The sequence below is a fragment of the Mustela putorius genome, unplaced genomic scaffold (assembly GCF_011764305.1).
Source record: "Mustela putorius furo isolate JIRA1106 unplaced genomic scaffold, ASM1176430v1.1 tig00003854_pilon_pilon_pilon, whole genome shotgun sequence".
Lineage (NCBI taxonomy): Eukaryota > Metazoa > Chordata > Mammalia > Carnivora > Mustelidae > Mustela > Mustela putorius.
Window position 1 is genome coordinate 7,635,980 of NW_025422006.1, and position 21,245 is coordinate 7,657,224.

At 43.7% G+C, this 21,245-nt stretch overlaps 1 protein-coding gene and 1 long non-coding RNA gene across 8 annotated transcripts in view; one reads left to right on the plus strand and one right to left on the minus strand.

The window, feature by feature from the left end:
• The window catches only part of TJP2 (tight junction protein 2), a 121,546-nt gene extending 114,082 nt beyond the window's left edge, over positions 1 to 7,464 (plus strand). For 6 of the 7 annotated variants that reach the window (XM_045065070.1, XM_045065069.1, XM_045065067.1 and 3 more), the window contains 5 exons: positions 905 to 1,117; positions 2,301 to 2,411; positions 3,615 to 3,944; positions 5,033 to 5,118; positions 6,483 to 7,464. In XM_045065070.1, the coding sequence (XP_044921005.1) occupies positions 905 to 1,117; positions 2,301 to 2,411; positions 3,615 to 3,944; positions 5,033 to 5,118; positions 6,483 to 6,648 (906 nt within the window). In that variant the 3' untranslated portion in view covers positions 6,649 to 7,464. The remainder of the gene's footprint in view (positions 1 to 904; positions 1,118 to 2,300; positions 2,412 to 3,614; positions 3,945 to 5,032; positions 5,119 to 6,482) is intronic. The other variant, XM_045065068.1, reaches the window with a different exon arrangement.
• The window catches only part of LOC123387525, a 50,162-nt gene extending 40,265 nt beyond the window's left edge, over positions 1 to 9,897 (minus strand). The window contains exon 1 of the long non-coding RNA XR_006601969.1: positions 9,819 to 9,897. This is a non-coding gene — a long non-coding RNA (uncharacterized LOC123387525). The remainder of the gene's footprint in view (positions 1 to 9,818) is intronic.
• Positions 9,898 to 21,245: the final 11,348 nt, after the last annotated feature.

The following is a 21,245-nucleotide window of genomic DNA, read 5'->3' on the forward strand; positions in this document are numbered from 1 at the left end:
TATGGGAAAGTCAGCATGGAAGGGAGAGGTGAGGATGAGGGTCATGGAGAAGGTATTTAAAAATTGATTTAAAAAAAGGAAAAGTTGGAATCATTTGCTTAGAAGACTGGAAGAGAATGTGTCCTCGGAATGTGGAATTCGAGTAGGTTGGTAAGAGAATGCTCAGAACCTTGTGTTGGCTTCTAAAACTGGCGAGCTTCTCCTTCATGCAGGTAGTTTACCCACAGTTCTGCTGAAGGGAGGAAGCAAAGAAATTATACCAATCTCCTGTGGTTCTAAGGCTTTGGTGCTAGTATTCTGTAGTCCAGCTGAATTGAACTAGTTGGTGAGATGTCAGAGGATGATTCTGTTGCGAAAGTGACTCAGTTACCAATTAGATTGTTGAGTCCTTGTCTTGCCCTTTGGAAACTGTATATTTAGTTAAGGCGTCTAGCATCTTCTGAGTGCTTACAGCCTGCTAGGTTCTGTGCTAACTCCCTTTATGAGAACAGGTTGAATAGGACATAGCTTCCTCCCTCAAAGATTTGAGAATCTTACGGAGGAACGGAGAGGTGTGTAGCACCAGGCAGTGTACATTTATTATAAGAGACAAGCATTAGCAGAAAAAGCTGGAAAGGAGCCCAGATTCTTGAGGAGAAGCGTAACAATTTGAGGAAGCATGGCTCAGTAGTGGGAGATAGGATGGTGGTAAGGTAGATAGGGTGGAGGTTCCTAATTTGAATCCCTGCACAAAAAATTAACATAGTAATCTCAAGCCAAGTGATTTAAGGCAAATAAAGATGACTTCCCTTTCTACAACATGTCAAAGTTTCAGTCACTTGGCTGTGCCCTTGGGAATTTTCTTGAGTCCCCACTCCCAGGAGCCATGACGACCCCACTGACCCTCCGAAACAAATTCCTCTAGATGGAAGGGATGGATGATGACCCTGAAGACCGCATGTCCTACTTAACTGCCATGGGTGCAGACTATCTGAGTTGCGACAGCCGCCTCATCAGTGACTTTGAGGACACCGACGGTGAAGGAGGCGCCTACACTGACAATGAGCTGGATGAGCCAGCTGAGGAGCCACCGGTGTCTTCCATCACCCGCTCCTCGGAGCCGGTGCAGCATGAGGAGGTGAGGTGAGGCAGGCCGCAGGCTGTGAGGCCACGAGCAGGAAAAGGAGGTTCTCCTGTTTCACTTGAATTCTTCTGGATAACTGTTTATTTAGGGTGCTGTGGAAGGTATTCCTAAGAGTTGGAACAGAGGACTTCTAGGGGGTTTCTGATTCCAAGTCGATGCCTGTACGATAGCATTTGTGGTCCATGGGAAAGCCGGACAGGAACTAAGTGCTGGGAGAGGTCGAGTGCTAAGCACTCTCACACTGATGTTCTCGAGCATGACGGATACACTAAACAGCTCTATGTGCCAGCTGTCTAAATTACAAGGGGGAACATTATTTTTAAATATAATTTTGTGGTATTTACTTGTAACCTTTGATTAGGTCTCTTTGTACTTTTAGGTATTCTTGCTTTTTCTTATCCATCCTACCTTTAACCTTTCTAATCTTGCCAAAACTCCTGAGTATTTCCCCATCAGTTTCCTTCTTTTTTGTACTTCAATTTGTTAATTGAGTTTAAGATCAGATATACATCTGATCATGTGTACTGTGCATCCACCGGTGAATAGACAGCTTCTGTGATCTTAGAGATCGTGTCAACAGGCACTAAGTTAGGACCAGTTATTAGCTCCACCTCAGAGAGCATTGGGATAATGTAGAGGACGTTATTCATCTATTTGAATAGTTGTTCTTGTGGACTTCTGTTTAACAAGTCAGCTCATTTGGGTGAATAGTTTTATTCTTTATGAAATAAAAGTACCAAAAAAATAAGTTGGGGGACGGGTAAAACCCACCAAGGCCAAAAATTTAGTATATACCAGTGGACAGGTTTCAAAGAATAAATTAACTTGCTAATGTCTAAAGGTGTTGATGAGCTAATGCTTAAAAATATTAACAGCTTTAAGTGATAAAAGAGATTTAGACTTTAGGAGAACTTTGGGGGGGATTATTTTAAAGGAAGAGACTACTACAATGGATGATAGTTAAAAAAATATATATAAAGCATTTGCTAATGGGAATATGCTAGTACCTATCTGCCTTTTCAGTAAAGCAGCACTGGGTCAGTATCCCGATATGTGCAAGTTATGAACCTCAACTTCGGAACACCTTGCAACTTGGCAGAACTCTAGCAAAGCAGATGAGCGTTCTCTTCTCTTTGCTGGGATCTTCTTGTTGTGAATGAACCTTTATGTCTTGTAGAGCATAAGGAAACCCAGCCCAGAGCCACGAGCTCAGATGAGGAGGGCTGCTAGCAGAGATCAACTTAGGGACAGTAGCCCACCCCCAGCATTCAAGCCAGAGCCGCCTAAGGTACGTGGCTGGGAAGTCCACGATGGGGAGGAAGAATAAACAGATACCCGGACAGCTTCCTGCATAGCCAGGAAGAGCACAAATGAGATGGTGTTTTGTTTTTGGCTCTTTTGTTACTAAGATGTGTCTTTTGGTTTGTGGGGTGAACCCCAAAAGTAGAGAAGAGTAAAAAGAAGGAAGGGCAGTTTTAGGAGAACATAAGGTTTTAAAACTGTTGGTATTTTATTTATTTATTTATACGCTTATTCATTCATTCATTATTTTGTTTTTTACTTCAAAAGAATAAAAGTTGGACAAATTCTGAATGTCTGGAAGCACTGATCTCAGAATCTGTTTTTCTTTTTCAGTTAAAGTTTTCTGCTCACAATCTGATTTAGATATAAATATAGATATAGAAAATCCCTGATTGATGATTTATTTACTAAAGAAAACAATCACCACCACTGTTTATGATCCCTCTCGTTATCAGGACAGCTTAATTTATTTTTAAATTATATCATTACTCAGAATCAATAAGAATTGACATGGTATATGTCATATGATTTTTTTTACCCCCTTTCTGAATCAATTCTATATAAATAAAGGCTTTCTCTAATAACCCAATAAAATTTCTCCATTTAACTCAATACTTTAGATAGGAAGAAAGTAGTCAGTGATATAAGCTGTCAGAAACAGTGGCCTCATAAGATAAATCACTGAAAATGTACAAACAGGATTGAAGTATGAAGGAAAAGTGGCCATGAGCATTATATGCTGCCCTTCCTGCTCCAGTCTCATTCGTGGCTGGACAGAGACCTTCCGTCTGGGGTAGGGCATGCACCCTTAGTATATGAACTCGGGGTCCCACTCTTCAATCCTAAACCCCATGACTTGTTCTGAGGTCTTTTTCAAGATACTGATCTTAATCTCCTCTAGTACAAAAGTAGGTCTGATCTGCCTCTACACTCACAGGCCTCCCAGCCCCTCTCCAATACCCTCTGGTTTCCTAGTGCTCTTAATATTTTTTTTCTAGGAAGCAGGATAGGGCTCAGGATGCCCAGCCAGTGGCTGTTTGTCCTGCAGTATTTGATTTCTTGTCGGAATGGTATTTGTTGACTACCTCTGGAAACTGATCAGGAAATGGGAGTGTGTATTAAATCACTAATACAGATTTGAACATAAACTGAAAGCCAAAGGTAAAAATTTGTTCATTGTTCTCTGCAGGCCAAAATCCAGAACAGAGAAGAATCCTTTGACTTCTCCAGATCCCATGAATATAAGTCAAACCCCTCAGCCATTGCTGGTAATGAAGTTTCCGGAGCATCTACCAAAGGCTGTCCCCCTCCTGTTGCAGCAAAACCTGCCTTGGGAAGGTCTATATTGAAGCCCTCCACTCCTGTCCCTCCCCCAGAGAGTGAAGAGGTGGGAGAGGGCAGTGAGGAACAAGAAGGCACTCCCAAGTCTGTCCTGGGCAAAGTAAAAATATTTGAGAAGATGGATCACAAGGCAAGATTACAGAGAATGCAAGAGCTCCAAGAAGCACAGAATGCAAGGGTAATTATTTTTAAACCAGTAGATTATCTTAGTATGTCAGCAGTAAAAATGTTAAATTTCATTTCATATAATGATTTGCAGTCCTTTTTTTTTTCACTGGTACAGACATGAAAAGCATGTTCACATGCCTGATACCACAGGCACATCCTATGTTTATGTTATTTCCAGATTGCCAGCTATCACTGTGTCCCTTTTTCTTCTCATCAAGAAGGCCTAACAGTATAGGTGAAAAAGATTCTTTTCATACCTCAGAACTTTCTGTCAGGTTTAGGAATGGGGAAGTATGAAAGAGAATCAGGGCCTCTCTGAAGTTAGTTCTCATGAAAACATTTGTTGTATTCGTTTGGTAAATGAATTTTAATTTGCTCCCAGATTTGCCATAGAAACCAAGCAAAGCTTGATGTTAAATGAAAGGCCCATAGATTGTACTTTCTGATACTGTTTGAATTTTTGTACTGTATGCACATCTAACCTTCCAAAAGACAAAGAAGAGTAGAAGTCAAGACTCATGGAACATATTCTGCCCAGTGTATATGGGAGGTTTTTTTCCATTTAAGTCTGTTACAGCAACAGTGCAGTGCTTCTGAGCATTTTTCTTTTGTTTTGGTTGTTTTGGTGGTAAAATACATAAAACATTTATCATTTTAACCATTTTTTCCCATTTTAACTATTTTTTTAAGCGTTCATGGCATTGGGTATATTTACAGTGTTCTGCCATCATCACCACCATCCATCTCCAGAACTTGTTCATCTCTCCTCACTGAAACTCCCCATTATCCCCTTCCTCTGTCCTGGTAATCACTGTACTTTCTGTCTTCATGCATTTGACAACTTAGGAGCCATTTAAATGGAGTCACATGGTATTTGTCTTTGTTGTAGCATGTGGCAGAATTTCATTGCTTTTAAACATTTTTCTTATTTGATATGTAATACTAGGCCATCACATACAACCATAAAAACTAGAGAGTTGCTTTTATTTTTTCTCCTCTACTTAAAATGGGATTGGAAAAGGGAACCAGCAAGAAACCAGCGAGCCACCCAGCAATCATTCATTCTTCCCTTTTTGTCCCCCCCCTTAATTACCACAGATTGAAATTGCTCAGAAACATCCTGATATCTATGCAGTTCCAATCAAAACACACAAGCCAGACCCTGGCCTTTCCCAGCACACAAGGTAAGGGCTGCTCAGCAGTATTAAGTCTAGAAAGGGGGCTGGTCTAAGATTTGGACTCCTAAGAAAGAATTTCTTCACCTACATCTCAGTGTAACAGGAAGACTTTTTTTTTCCTGCCCAACTATTTCCCTTACTTATGCAGTCAAAAAAAAGTTTAAAGATTTATTTATTTTAGAGGGAGTGAGAGCACAAGCAGGAGGGGCCAGAGGGAAAGGGAGACAGAATTTCAAGCAAACTCCTCACTGAGCGCACTCAATCCCAGGACCCTGAGCGGAAACCAAGAGTCGGACACAACTGTGCCACTCAGATACCTCGTCATTCAATCAAACTTAATTATGAACATTAAAGAGTCAAAATTTTGTAGTAATTTTGCTTTTGTGCTACAACTGACAAAGTGTAGTCACTGACATTTCAAATTAGTCCCCTTTGTCACACCGAAGCACAGATAATGTTACAGTGTATTGAGACAGCACATGAGAAAAATTCCTGGGTTTAGACACTAATTGTTTTGTCACTAATATATTTGGATTCTTAGTCAAGCTCCTTAATTCCTTTGCAACATGCAGCAAAGTCAGGCCACTTGTGCTGAACTGAGGTCTTTTTTTTTTTTTTTTAAGATTTTATTTATTTGACAGAGATTACAAGTAGGCAGAGAGAGAGGAAGGGAAGCAGTCTCCCTGCTGAGCAGAGAGCCTGATGCAGGGCTCTATCCTAAGACCCTGGGATCATGACCTGAGCCGAAGGCAGAGGCTTTAATCCACTGAGCCATCCAGGCACCCCTGAACTGAGGTCTTAAGGGAAGGTGACAGTCAGTTGACCAGTGTTGGTAAGCTGCTTTATATTTAAAATGCTACATAAGCATCAGGAATTATGGCAGTGTTTTTATACTGGATAGTTCCTGCTTCCAAGGATAGAAAAAAAAAAAAGTCACATTTTCTTGTGGCCAATCTGACTGGAAGTTAGAGTCTAGTTTTATAGCAATAGAAAACTAGAGGCAAATTTCTCAATGACTGAACCATGGCCAACCAGGTGGCCCCTAGTTGACTGAAACTAGAAGAGAAATCACTCTGCTGGGTGAACTTGTAGCCAAAGACACAGGGATGGGAAGACACCATCGGTCCAGTAGGGGAATTCTTAGGTCAGGGAGCACTTCCTCACTCACTGCCCCAGTCGGCACTGGCCTCAACCTGTTACTCCCACATGATGAACCTGAAGCAGGGCCAAAAGTGGCCCTGGTCTATCAGCAAAGTGTGGCATGTGTCTCAGAGGTTTGTGATCAGTCCGGGTACATGGCTGCATTTCCACAGGGCAGTTGGAATCCCTGGATGAGCTGTGGGATGCATTTAACACTCTCACTTTGTTAGTTCCAGGCCACCTGAGCCCCAGAAGGGTCCTTCCAGACTCTATCAGGATCCCAGAGGAAGTTACGGCAGTGATGCCGAAGAGGAGGAATACCGCCAGCAGCTCTCAGAACACTCAAAGCGCGGCTATTACGGCCAGCCTTCCCGGTACCGGGACACAGAATTATAGAGGACGGCGAATTGACTCTTCTGTCTCTCTGCTGCCACGACCTCAGAGCAGCGGCCCCACTGAGTCACAGGATGGTTCTTTCTAGTATAACTACACTGTGGAGATGTGGGACCTCAACTCCCATTTCCTCAAGGGGAGCCCATGGGGCAGCCAGTGCAGATTAAGAACTGAAGACTCTGTTTGTGGAACTGGGTCTTGGGAGTTTATGGCTTTTTGCTCAGAATTAAGAAAAACACTACAGTCTGATACTGTTACCTTTCTCAGTGGACCAAAATCTGTATTAATTCTGTTTGCAGATTTTTAACATGTATATTAAGAAGTGATAACTATTTTCCCTCATTAATATCTGCCTTCGAGTACTGTTTCAATGAGACGGAATGTGGAAAAGAAATTAAAATACTGTTGGACTAAATTCAAAGAAGTATTTTATTACAATTCTAAGTGCCTTTGATGAGAAGTGTCTTAAATTTTCTTCCTTTGAAGCTGTATGCAAAGCCATAATGGACTAAAAACATTTTGACTGAAGTTTTATATCAGCTTAATAGCTATGGTTTTCTCTGCACTGTGTCATCTTTTTAAGGCATTTGTCTTTGTAATATTTTCCATAAAATCTGACTGTATATATAGTAGCTATACTTGGTAGTTCAGCTACCAGTGCTCAGTAGCTTGAAGACCAAGAAATTGGTATAGAAATTTTTTGTTTCTTTAAAACCATGTGCTCCACAAAAGCAGATACTTGGAAAAACTGTATTTCTAAAAGTGCATGTATTGACAAGTTTTATAATTTAATAAAAAGGAGGATATTGCAATCAATAATTTGCTTTGTGGGAGATTACTCCACTAGTTTCTACTTCTAAAAGCAACTTTTATTTCAGTTAGTGCTCATGAAATGAGAACACACTCATTGCTGAAGATGAAAATGGAGACCCATGTGGAAAAGAAAATGAAACTTCCCCATCATCTCATCCTTCAGACAATTTTAGTGCATTTCCTTGGAGCACATATTTGTGGATGTCTATATGTTTATAATTTGGATGTCTGTATGTGCAAATACTGTATTTGCAGTTTTCCTTTTTTTTTTTTTTTTAAGGATTTTATTCATGAGAGAGAGGGTGAGCATGGGGCGGGGGAGGGGAGTGCCAGAGAGACAAGCAGACTCCCTGCTGAGCGTGGAGCACCATGTGGGCTGATTCCCACAACCCAGAGATCCCGACCTGAGCCAAAATCAAAAGTCAGATGCTTAACCAACTGACCCACTGAGGCAACTGTTTTCTAACTTTTCTATTTAACATTTATCATGAACGTTTCTCACAGACAGTTAAAACTCAGGTATGCATCATTGCTAGTAACTGCAGAATAGTACCATCCTGTGACTTCATAACTAGACGATTCCGCTGTCTTTGGTAGTTTGGATTGTTTTCAGTTTTTTGTCTCTTTTACATGAAATGTACCTCTGTGTGTAATCCATTTCTGTACATCAATGATCAGCATTTTAATCCTTTTCTGCAGGTAGTTGCTCAGAAGTAGAATTACTGAACAAAAGCATAAGGAACATTTTTAAAGCTCTTAATGTTTACTGCCAGATTGCTTCCTAGAAAAGTTGCATCACTTTATACTCCCACATTCACTCTCTAAAGGTTGAAATATGTTTAGAAGTTAAACAAGATAGCCTAGGAATTTAGACTTGTATGAATTAAAAGTACACTGAATTTAGGAAAGGAGAAGAGTCTTGGTTTCCATTAAGAGTCTTTTATAATGTGAATTTATACAAAGGTGTTTAGCTTTAAGTTGTTATAAATTCAGCTTTTTCAAAACAGTTGTATTGGTAATATGTCGATGGTGTCTTTATCAATCTTGGTGCTATAATTTATAAACCATTTAGTGCAGTACGATGAATTTCTGCGCAGTCCTGAAGACACTGACTGCAATCTGTGTATTTGGTAAATAAAAGTCCCCTTTTATGGATGGAAAAAGATATACTGGTTATAAGATGAGTTGGTTTGCCTGTGTCCTTGAACTACCTGAATGAGCTTTTCTGCAAAGCCAGGGAAGGGAAAGGGGGCTTTTCATCGGGAGCTGGGCTGTCATCTGGCTCTAGCATTTGTTTTGTGGTACATTAAGTGGTGCAGACCAGTAGGACCTCTGTTCCCCATAAGGTCCCACAGTATGTCTGATGGACCGCTAGTGCCTACCCCACCCATTTTTCATTAATACTCTATTCTGGAAAGGAATTAAGGCTGTCTGTGATATATATGGATTGTAATTAAGGAAAAGACGGGCCCTAGACAAATGAGGGAAGAGGGGAGAAGATTGTCAGAGTAGGAAAGACAAAGGCACAGATGAAGGCAGTGTTCACTATACACACTGTCGGGGCTCCTCTGCTTTCCAAAGGCCCATGTACAAGATGCCCAAGATGACCGCTACCTGACTGAACTCCAAATGCCCCTAAGGACGTGGGGGAATCGTTCTGGAATTCTCCCCCTACATCCACTCTGTTCTGCGGGGTTTCACACTGTGTCACGCACCCACGGCCCCTTGTTTGCAAAGAGGACTTTGGAGGTCTGTTTCTTTCCTTCTCTTTTCCTAAAGATTTATTTTATTTAAGATTTAATTAATTTATTTGACAGAGACACAGCGAGCGAGGAAGCAAAAGCAGGGGGAGAGAGGGAGAGGGAGGAGCAGGCTTCCTGGTGAGCAGGGAGCCCGATGGGCTGGATCCTAGGGCCCTGGGATCGCAACCTGAGCTGCAGGCATTAACCAACCGAACCACGAGGCGCCCCTAAAGATTTTTTAAGTAATGTCTACACCCAACCTGGAGCTTGAACTCACAGCCCCGAGTTCAACGTCGTACGCTCCACCCACTGAGCCAGCCGGGCTCCCGCCAGACGTGTTTCTTACGTGTTCTTTCACGGAAGCCAGGAGCACAATTCCACGGGCCCTTACGTCAAAATTCTGGAGAAAGACCCCCCCTGGAGCCTGGTGTAATCCAGACGTCAACTCGAAAGTACCCAGGGCCGATGCCTCCCAAATAGCAACACGAGAGGCATAAAGTCCCAAGAAACTCCCTGTTACTCAGACGGGGCGGGGAGGAGGCGGCGTTTAGACACGGGGGAGGTCACGCAGCACAACGCAGCCCTCACGCGACTTGCAGAAGGGAAGCCGGCTCTTACCCGATCCACGCGGCCTCCTCAGCAAGGGCGCGGCCCCGGGGCCTCCACGCCTGGCCCGAGCCTCTGGCGTCCTCCGCGCGGGGGTCCTGCCTCACAAGCGGCGCGCTCCGTCTCTGCCAGTCAGAGCAGTGCCTCCCAGCCCCATCGGTCCCGAACGTCTCGTTCTGTCCACCTCGTTTTTGCTTCAGGGACATTAGAAATGGAGCGGGGTGGGGGGTGGGGGGAAGGCGCTCCGGGGAAGTCTGACTTCGGGTGGCAGCGCCGGCAGCACCGGGTCTTGAGTATAAACTGCGCAGGAAGTACAAGGTAACTCCTCCATGGGAGGCCGGAGCTTAATCCCACCAAGAAATGCTGCCGCACGGTGTAAAACCGTTGCCTCATAGTTTTCCCACTCAGGCGGCGGGAGAGCCCGGCCACCTGCTGGCCAGCTGGCCTCGGATTTGTGAGGGCTGCTCTGTGCGCGTGCGCGCGTATGTGTACGCATGCGCCCTGCGTGCGTCGGCGCATGCGCCCATGTGCGTGTGCACGTGTGCCCATTGCATGTCCTCGCCCCTCACTCATAAACAAAGGACTTCGTGCAAGAGAGTGACGGCTGAGAAGCTGGAGCGCCCTGCGGAGCAAGGTACCTGGGCCCAGAAAGCCCCACAGCATGTGTCAGGATGATGCATGAGCTGTGGATGAGAGATGTTTTCTGTGTAGCGCCGGGCTGGGAGAGACATTAGAAGAACCAGGGCATTGTCCTTAGGCAGAATAGGGAGGGGAAAGCCTACGCACCCGTATCAGCCAGGGTTCTCCAGAGTAACAGAACCAACGGGATGGAACAGCTGGGTGGCTCAGTTGGTTAAGTGTCTGCCTTCTGCTCGGGTCATCATTCCAGGGCCCTGGGATCAAGACCCCTGTCGGGCTCCCTGTTCAGCAGAGAGCCTGCTCCTCACTCTCCCTCTGCCTGCTGCTCCATTGGTGCTCTCTCTCTCCCTCTGTCAAATAAATAATTAAAATATAAACAGACAAAACAAACAAAGAACCACCAACAGGATGTGTGTCTATGTATTTTTATTTATTTGAAGGAATTGGCTCATAGGATGAGTACCTCCAAAATCTGTAGAGCAGGCAGAGGTAGATAGAGACCTCCTGCAGGGGCAGCCCTCACAGGTTATAAGCTCATGTTCTAGAATCAAAGCAGTTTTACATCAATCCCCAGTTTTGTCAGTTATTAGCACAGAACCTTGGGCAAGTTACTCAACTGTTTAAGTCTGGTTCTTTTCATGTATAAAAGGACAGGAAACGGCAACACTATGTCATACTTTGTGTGTGCGTGTGCACACCCTACCCCTACATAGGATGGTGTGCACAAAACGTTTGCAGTAGTAGTTGGCACAAAATAAATGCTCAATAAAAGTAGCTAGTAGCGTTATCGCCGACAGTGGTTTCACCATACCAATTTAGAAACATGAGTGCTGTCTTTGATTTTCTTACTCTTCCTCCAAATGATGACCTACTTTATTCTACTTAAGAACTATTTTTAATTTGTCCCTTTGTCCCTTTCCCCACAGCCACTACCCTAGTTCAGATGGTTGTAAACTTTCTAATCCTCTCTCCAGCTAAACAGAATCATCTTTCTAAAATGGATCTGAGAATGTTTCCTGTTGCTTAAAAAAAGTGATGACTTCCCTTCTCTATCACAAAGTTTAATTCTTTTATTTTTTATTGAGATATAGACATATAACATTGTGTAGCCTTAAGGTGTGCAACACGTTGACTTGATACATTTATCCATTGCATTATGATTACCACCTCAGTGTCAGCTAATACCTCTATCATATTATACAAGTATAGTTTTTTGTTTGTGTGTGTGTGGTGAGAACAAGTAAAACCTAGTCTCTTAGCAATAAAGTTCAGTTCTTTATCAAAGCCTTCAAGGTTTTCTACTGTCTGTTCCTGCGGTAGACTGCATCATTGTTTCTAATTCTTCATGCCCTCTCTTCAGCCATGTCCTTTGCTGTATGCCTTTACAGTTCCTTCCACTAAAGGGTTGGAATGCTTTCCCCACCCCTGGGCTTTGGATTGACCATGTGTTTTTCTCTCTTGCACCTCTACTATCTTATGAGAGGGAACTGCTCAGGCTAGCAGCTGTTCTCTGAGCAGGGTGAGAGAGATGTGGAGCAGAAACATTCTAGCTGAGTCCAGCCTATATCGGCAGATGCATAAAAAATAATAAACAAGTGTTGTCTTAAACCACTGAGTTTTGGGGTGGTTTGTTATGCAATAGTAAACTCCCAAATCCTTTTTCAGGTAACTTTCTCCTGCAAAACCCATGTTCCAAATTCATAGGAGGACTTTTTCCCAAGTGTGATACTGTGATGTGTTAAAAATACATAGTTCAGGGGCACCTGGGTGGCTCAGTCGTTGAGCATCTGCCTTCAGCTTGGTTCATGATCCCAGAGTCCTGGGATTGAGCCCCACATTGGGCTTTCTGCTCAGCAGGAAGCCTGTTTCTCCCTCTTCTACTCCCTAACTTGTATTTCCTCTCTCGCTGCTTCTCTCTCTATCAAAAAAAAAAAAAAAATACATAGTTCAGATAACCTAAATATATTTCTCACTTTGGTCTTTGTCCATAGGTCCTGGTTCACAGCTTCCTAAACCCTTGGAACTTCGTAAGTGTTAAGAGTGGTAAAGACATCTTTTATTGTATTAACAAGGTGACTTTTGGTCCCCACCCATGGATGTGGGCTGGTTGCCTGGAGAACAAACCATGTGATTAGAGCTTGGAAACATCAGGGCCCACCCCCCAAAGCTGAACCAGCTATTGAACAATGACTTAGTCAATCATGACCATGCATTGGAACCTCCATAAAAACCCAAGGGAGCTGGGTTGAGAGAGCTTCCTGATCGGTGAGCATGTGGAGATGCAGGGACAGTGGCACCCAGCAGGGGGCATGAACGTTCCTCAAAATGACCCCCTCCCTTGCCCTATGTGTCTGTCTGTTGATTTGTGTATCCTGTATCATATTCTTTAATAAGCAGGTAACGTAAGTTAAGTGTTTCCCTGAGTGCTGTGAGCTGTTCTAACACATTAAAGGACCCCCAGGAGGGGATGGTTGGAACCTGTAGTCTGTAGCTGGTAGATCAGAAGCACAAGTAACAGCCTGGGGCTTGTGACTGGCATCTGAAATGAGTGGAGTGACTGAGTCCTTAACCTGTGGAATCTGATGCTAACTCTGGGTCCACAGGGTCACAACTAAGTTGAATTCTGTGACACCCAAGTGGTAGTTGAGAATTGCTTGGTGTTGTGTATGGGGAACTTCTCCAAATCTGCATCCCACGGAATTGGGTCAGGGAGCCATAAAAAAGTTGATGTCAGGGGCGCCTGGGTGGCTCAGTGGATTAAGCCGCTGCCTTCGGCTCAGGTCATGATCTCAGTGTCCTGGGATCGAGCCCCGCATCGGGCTCTCTGCTCAGCGGGGAGCCTGCTTCCCTTTCTCTCTCTGCCTAGCTCTCTGCCTACTTGTGATCTCTCTTTGTCAAATAAATAAATAAAATCTTAAAAAAAAAATAAAAGTTGATGTCAGTTGACCAATACAGTTCTTGAATTCTCTGCTGTTCCTTCAGCTGAGAATACCCTTTGATTTTCTTTATCTTTCAAAACCCTACTCATCCTTCTAAGTCCAGCTAATAGGTCACATTTTGTTTTGTTTTCTTTCTTTCTTTCTTTCTTTTTAAGATTTTATTTATTTATTTGATAGACAGAGATCACAAGTAGTCAGAGAGGCAGGCAGAGAGAGAGGGGGAAGCAGGCTCCCCGATGAACAGAGAGCCCAATGCAGGGCTCGGTCCCAGGACCCTGGGATCATGACCTGAGCTGAAGGCAGAGGCTTAACTCACTGAGCCACCCAGGCACCCCTAGGTCACATTTTCTGTCAGGCCTTCTGATACCTCTGTTGCCTCTGATAACACCAATTCCTTCGATAATCTCCCACAGCTCTTTATCTATATTCTCTGATACTCTAGTTATCCAAGTACACCTGTGCTTCTCACTCATCTCTAAGCTTCTTCAAGGGGAGTATGTGTGGGACTTACTCATCATTGTATCCTCTTCAGTGCCCTGCATAAATTCCAGAAATGCTTGTTGGAAAAATAGAATGAATAAATGAGGGAGGAGTGAATTCAAATGTAATCTCTGTCTTCCACGAAAGCTTATTAGTGACCTAATGATTTGCTGACATTGGGCCCAGTTTAAACTTCCATTCAGATACCGCGGATTTAAACTGGAGAACATTAGTAAAACAAGTCAAGAAAAATGGCTAAGAATTAGTTTTTCTAGGGAAAGACAAACTCAAAGTGTAGTTTTCAAAAGAATGAAATTGTCATTCTCGTGCAAATATAAAATGAACCCACAGCAAAGATTTTATCCAGTACATTATTTAATGAAGGAACCAGTAAGGTGTTCATACTGTTTTAAAGAGCATTTGAGGAGCTAGGTACATGTAAGCAATTAATTAGGAATATTACAATAGGAATTCTGACTTACATCCAAAACTGCTTAATAGCCCATGGAACAGTAAATGATTACTTTTTTAGATACGTTTTTCACCACACAGAAATTATTTGTACCTCTATCAGATAAAAACTTACACAGTAACATGTCATTTCCCTAAGTTTGGGAACTTTGGTAAATAGTTTTAGCACTACTTAGTCACCATGTGAATTAGGCTTAATAGTCAATCAGTTATTTTGTAGATCATTAAAAAGATTAATTCCTGAAATTTGGATTATAGCAGGAATTTTGGCAAGCTATGTCAATTAAAAATATTTGTTGAGTGTGTCTGTGTGCAGCTAAACAAAAGCACTATGTTCTGAATATGAGCCATTCTCTGACTTTCAGGCGTATACACAGCAAATTATTGGTGTAGGAATTTCCTTAATAGATAGTCAGATTGGTTCTCTGCAACAGCCCTGCATAGTGAGAATGGCAGGTATGGCTCTGCCCATTTTATAAGTATTCCATAACTTCATCTTGTAACTTGCTCAGAAGCCTTCAACTATTAAATCACACATACAGTCTGGATTCAAAACAAGGTTTTCTGTTTCTCAACCCAGTCCTCCTGTTTCCCCATCTAGAGGCCCCTTTCATAGGATGTCTTGAAATAGTTTGTGGATCCTGTTGTTTGGTTTTTAGTTTACAATTTTTAAAAAGATTTTATTTATTCGTTTATTAGAAAGAATGAGAAGGAGAGAAAGGGAGAGAGAATCTGATGCAGACTCCACACCGAGCGCAGAGCCCCATGTGGGACTCAATCCCATGACTTCGACATCATGAGCCGAAATAAAAAATCTGACACTTAACTGACTGAGCCACCCAGGTGCCCTTCAATTTACAATTAAAAAAAAGAAAAGTCCTTTAGAGCTGGACTTTCAAATTGCCAGAATCCACAGAACTGACCGAGTTCACCAGCTTGTTTGGCCTACACAAGGTAATGAAATTTTCTTAAATTTAAACATCAGCAGATTTTACACTCAAGTCCAGATTTGGGGCATTTCTTTACAAAATGGTAGATCTGGTAGTTGGAGGCTCACATCTGTGTGTGACCGCAGGCCAGGGATGGGTGTCTGCTGCCCCTGATGGACAGCACCCGCACAACCTCCCTTACTCACCTGGCCTTCCTTATGGCTGAGCGCACTGAGTTTGCAACCCTAGCTCACCTGGTCCCTGCACCCCCTCTCCCCGCCCGTCCCCAGGCAGTGTGCACCATCCACACAGCTGCAAGGGAAGCCAGCCTTCAGCAGATTGCAAAGGGAACCCCGCAGCTCCCTCGGATGGTTTGTCACTTACTTGACAAGATAGGCCAGAAGTTTCACGTGGCCCTCAAGAGAACTCATTGAGTGCACCTCTTCAAGCCCTGTTCTCTGTGGCAACCACTGCTGGAATGGGAACAAGAAAAAGAGATCTGGGGAAGAGTGAAAGATACATTTGTGTCACTTAGATCTTGAAGTTCTGCTGGAAAAGGACCAAATGGGATTTCTGAGGGATGGCGGGCCACCTCTGTTAGTAAGATGACTGCACAGCTTTTATTTGTGGACCTGGTCTGGGGAAATGCGTTCTGAGAAATTCTCTAAAGGAACAGAACATTGTCTAGGACACTGCAGGAGATGAGTTAATCGTTAGAGGCCCAGGTGCTGAACTTGTTCCTGGGCCTATTTTCTTCTTCAGGCCTAAATTAATTAATGTTTCATAAATTAGCATTATTTATCCAGTCATAGATATGCATGTGGCAGAGAGGAGAGGAAGCGAACTCTACACTCTTCTGCTTTGGACTGACTGGGCTGAAAGGGGGTCGCACAGAAGGAGAGTAGAACTCATTCTTGGGATGGGGAGGGGAGACCGTACCTTCTCTCTCCCCATCACTTTGTTGTTTGCTGCACGGATTATTGTGCTAAGAGAGGAAAAGGGTCCTAGGAGAGGGAGCCCGAGAGCCCGGGGTAGAGCCAGTCACCCCTGTCCTCAGTTCAGAGATCTGGCTGCAGTTACTGACTGGTCCTGAGGCTCAGTCTCCTCTACGAAAATGGGATAGTTCCGCTCCCAAAGTGTGATTATGAGAAACGAAGAATCGGTGTACGTGACTGGAACTCGGAAGGTACTACCCAAATATGAGCCAAACACCTACAACTGATACATGTTGGCTTCGTTTCCTTTCCTTTCCTTCCCTTGTGTGTGTTAAAGATTTTGTTTATTTATTTGACACAGAGAGAGAGAGAGAGTGAGGGGGCAGGGAGAAGCAGACTCCCCACTGAACAGGGAGCCCCATGTGGGGTTCGATCCCAGGACCTGGAGATCATGACCTGAGCCAAAATCAGACGCTTGACCCTCTGAAACACCCAGGCACACTCCCCTCCATTAACCATTTTAAAGTGTACAATTCAGGGGCCCTTGGCACATTTGCGGTGTTGGGCAAACATCACCTCTATCTAGTTCTAGGACATTTTCATCGCCCCACACGGAAACCGTGTTTCTATTACTCAGTTACTCTCCATGCACCCCTTCCCTAGTCCTTGGCCACCTCTAGTCTATTCTCTTTACAGAGTTGCCTATTCTGGATGTTTGTAAATACGCCTATCTGACGTATCTACAATACGGGACCTTTTGTGTCTGGCTTCTTTCACATAGCATAATAACTTGGAGTCTCAAAAACCATTATTTTGATTATCACTACCCTTTGAACTTGTCTGACTAACATTCCAGAATTATTAGGATCCTTTTTGAAAGTGACCATAAGAGATTAAACCCCCAAACCAATAATGGTTCAAACACCTTCTAGGGTAAATAGAGCTTCCCTCTCTGCATGTTTGGGTGCCAGATATTTTGGGGTAAGTAGGAGACAATGCTGCAGGTCACTGCAGGTCTCTCTAAAAAGAGAGAGAGAAAGAAAGAAAGGAGGGAAGAAAGAAAGAGAGGGAGGAAGGAAAGAGGGAAGGAAGAAAGAGAAAAACATGAACAACATGAGGTAGGTTCCCAGTGAACTCTGTGTTGTGAGAAACTAGTGAGTAAATCCATATAAAGAGCTTAGACGGTCTTTGAAACTTGGTACTCAACAGGAGGTAGCTGTTGTTATTACTGGTATCATTGCGCCTTGTTCGATATTTTCTGATTATTCATTATAGTAGTAATAGTATCTGTAGTGGTAGTAAGAAGGGTAGATGAGTAGATGGGTGCGTGGGTGGACGGATATAGCTACTTTGGAGGTTCGGCCAGTTACTGCGTAGATTGAATCCAATTGTGCATTCTTGAAATGGAGAGACGGGTTCAGGAACTACTGGGGCCACCATGAGATGGACCGGAAGCCCCCTGATTATCTGACCTCCATACACTAAGGCGGGCAATAGTGGTATTTTGGGTCACAAGAATATAGAATCAATTCAAATCAGTAATTCAATTTAAACAAGTGATCAGTAATCCTCCAAAAGTCTGATTATTTCTTCTTTATCCAATCTATAATCACCTGATAAATAGCCTCAGGTCCCTTGGAGGAAGGCGAGGAGGTTTAAAATTCTAGTGGAGTCATAAGTTCTGACCTCAATGGGGGCCTGTCTCCCCCTCATTCAAGGGGTTCTGAGTGTATAAACTGCTCACAACTGAACTGAGGGACTGTGTCTTTCCATTATGATTATTCACATCTCTTTACCAAAATGAAAGCTTTTGGCTTATACAAAACCAATTGGATTTTTGAAGGCTAGCCGTCTGTATGTTCTGAGGACACTATGACCAACTAGCCCAGGCCAAAGACCTCTGCAGATCAGACTGATGATTCCGTATTCCTCTGCTGCCCATCACTAGAGCCGAGCCTACCACGTCTTTCAGAACCAAATGCAGCCACTTGGCCTCTACTACCTTGGGATCCCATCACTTCCCTCTCTGAGAAGCCCACCCACAAGGGAAGAACCAGAAATTGCAGCTAAACTTTCTAACTTCTGTGAATGTTTGAAGGCTCAGAACTATGTGTCTGGATATTGATATCATACAAAAGTGTAGGTTACTACCTTCAATCTGTTCTTTTAAAAACATTCTTCCAGGGCCACCTGGGTGGCTCAGTCTTTAAACCTCTGCCTTCGGCTCAGGTCATGATCCCAGGGTCCTGGGATCAAGCCCCATACCAGAGCTTCTCCCTCGCCCTCTGCCCCTGCTCCGGGCTCATGTGCTCTTTCTCAATCTCTCTCAATAAATAAACAAAATCTTAAAAAAAAAAAAATTAAAAGGGAGTGTGATGAGAGTGATGGGTGAGAGGGCTACTTTAGGTTAAGTAGGTCAGGAAAAGCCTGACTGAGAGGTAAATTGCAAGGACATTGGACAGCATTGTTATATAGGTCTGTATTTCTTGACATGAAGAGATATTACAAACCATGTTTTTCCATAAAGCCCTCAGTGTGGGAGGGGGTTGGAAGGGGCTGTATGCCAGAAAGACGTGGGAAGGAACCAGTACTGAATAGAATACTTCCCCCGCTGCAAGGAACTGCAAACTTGACTCAAAGCTGATTGAACAGTAAAGTGAGTTATCCGCTCCTGTAGCTCAACAGGCAGGCTTTCCCGGGACCCAGTAATGTTCTGGAGGACCTGGTTTCTTTCTGTCTCTCTCTCTCCTGCTTTCCATGGAGTTGTTTCTTCTCTCAGGATCCCAAGAGAGCTGCCAACAGTTCCTGGGTTACATGTCTCCTCATTAAAGCCCAATAGGACCTAGAGAGCCTCTTTGTTTCAGTGCAGCGAAAAAAGACATGAACTTCACTCTCATTGGACTGGCCTGGGTCACGTGACCTCCCTGAACCAAATTCCTTGGCCAGGGGGTTGGGCTTTAACAGTTAGCTGACATCAAAGCAATCCTTTAACCACCAGACTGAGAACTAGGGACAAAGAATATGTCCCAGAAAAAGTTTGGGGAAAAGTTTCCTAGAGGAAGGGGGAAAAGTTCTGGGTGGCAAATACCAGCCATGAAAATGTGTCACTGAGCTTTAGATAATGGAATTCCCAGTGATTTTTTTTACTTTCTTTTCTTTCTTTTTTTTTTTTTTTTAAAGATTTTATTTATTTGACAGACAGAGATCACAAGTAGGCAGGGAGGCAGGCAGAGGGGAAGGGGGAGAAGCAGGCTCCCTGCTGAGCAGAGAGCCCAACACGGAGCTCTATCCCAGCACCCTGAGATCATGACCCGAGCCGAAGGCAGAGGCTTAACCTACTAAGCCACCCAGGCGCCCCTTAATTTCTTTTCTGAAATTTTTACAGTGAGAAGACATTAATTTTTGCAACTACAGGACAACAAAACTATCCCTTTGTTTTTTAATCTGGCAGAATCAATAAAAGACAATAAATGAATTAAGACTTTTTGGGGGGGGCTAGTATGCAATTAGCTCTCTACTTTGAATTTGCTTCTCCTTCCCTAAAGCATTGTTTGTTCGTTTATTTGTTTTTATTTATTTTTATTTTTTTAATTTTATTTATTCCTTTGACAGAGACAGATCAGAAGTAGGCAGAGAGGAAGGCAGAGAGAGGAGGAAGCAGGCTCCCTGCCGAGCAGAGAGCCCAATGCAATGCGGGACTCGATCCCAGGACCCTGAGATCATGACCTGAGCTGAAGGCAGAGGCTTTAACCCACTGAGCCACCCAGGCGCCCCTGTTTGTTCGTTTTTTAATCATATTCAATTTGTCAACATATAATACAGCATTAGTTTTTGATTAAACCATTGTTTTTGCAACAAACCAGCTATTCCAACTTTTTTCTTGGGTAAAAAGGAAGGAGGTGTTGGAGGCCGGCTCTTGGATCCTCAGTGTTCAGAATGTCCCTCCTACCCTCTGTTTCACTTAACAATTTAGCAATGCCTGCTGGCTAGCTCTTCCCAGCTTCCAACGAGCTATTCTGGGCCCCTGTAATTACTCAGCCAGTTGAGAGTTCTCTTTGGCGACAGCTGAGATACTGAAAACTAAGAATAGGAACCTGACTGATGAAGGACGGTGACAGCGATGAGGCCAGGAGGAAATCTGCTCCCTGCCAGGGCTTCTGTAATAGACCTAAAACTCAGTTTTGTTCTTCGCTCCCTAGCTGGCCTCTGGTCTGTGGTTTTGCTGTCCATGCATTTCCTGAAATCTTGTCAGCTGCATAATCGCCCAAATAATATGGCCTGGAGAGGCTTATTAAGGTCCCAGAGAACGTTCCTTCTCAGCCGGGCTTCCAGCCGGGAGCCCTAGGTCTGTGTTTGCCAGACAATTCTCCATTGTACACTTGGAGACTTTTTCTCCCAGAGGCTTTTGATTGGAGGCCATAAGGATGTATGTGTGTGTGTGTGTATTTATTATTATTATTATTATTATTTGCATTTTTTAAGAGCTTCTGAAAGAAGGCAATGAAACTCTAAGACTTCTTTGCACAGTTCACGCTTTTGTAAAGCGACAGAATTCTGCAGCTGGAGGCTGGGCTTTCCCTTCGCCCAGCTCTAGACTTGAGCAGTTTAAGTGAAGATTAAAATGAATGTTTGGGGCCTCCATGGAGGCCTTGGAGGCTGATGGCTGGGCTCTTCTGAGCGCTCACTCGCACATAGGTCTAGCTGGCTGGTGCTGGCTGTTGTGTGGAGTTTCAGCTCTTGTTTGCTTCTGCCTTCCCATGGGGGTTCTCGGAGAGTTGGTGCAGACTTCCTCACAGCACGGTGGCTGAGTTCTGAAGGCACGCGCTCCAGAAGAAGGAGCCAGGAGAAACGATACCTCCTCTGACCTTGCCTCACGAGTCAGCAATCGTTATTTCTACCACAGTCTACTCACTGAAGCAGCCATCAGTCCCAGTCAGGTTCAGAGAGAGACTAAATAGAATCTGCCTTTGGATGAAGGGAGGCCAGGTTCTGGAAGAATGGGAGACTGGAAATTTTGCTGTGATGGCTTTGGGAAAACATAATCGG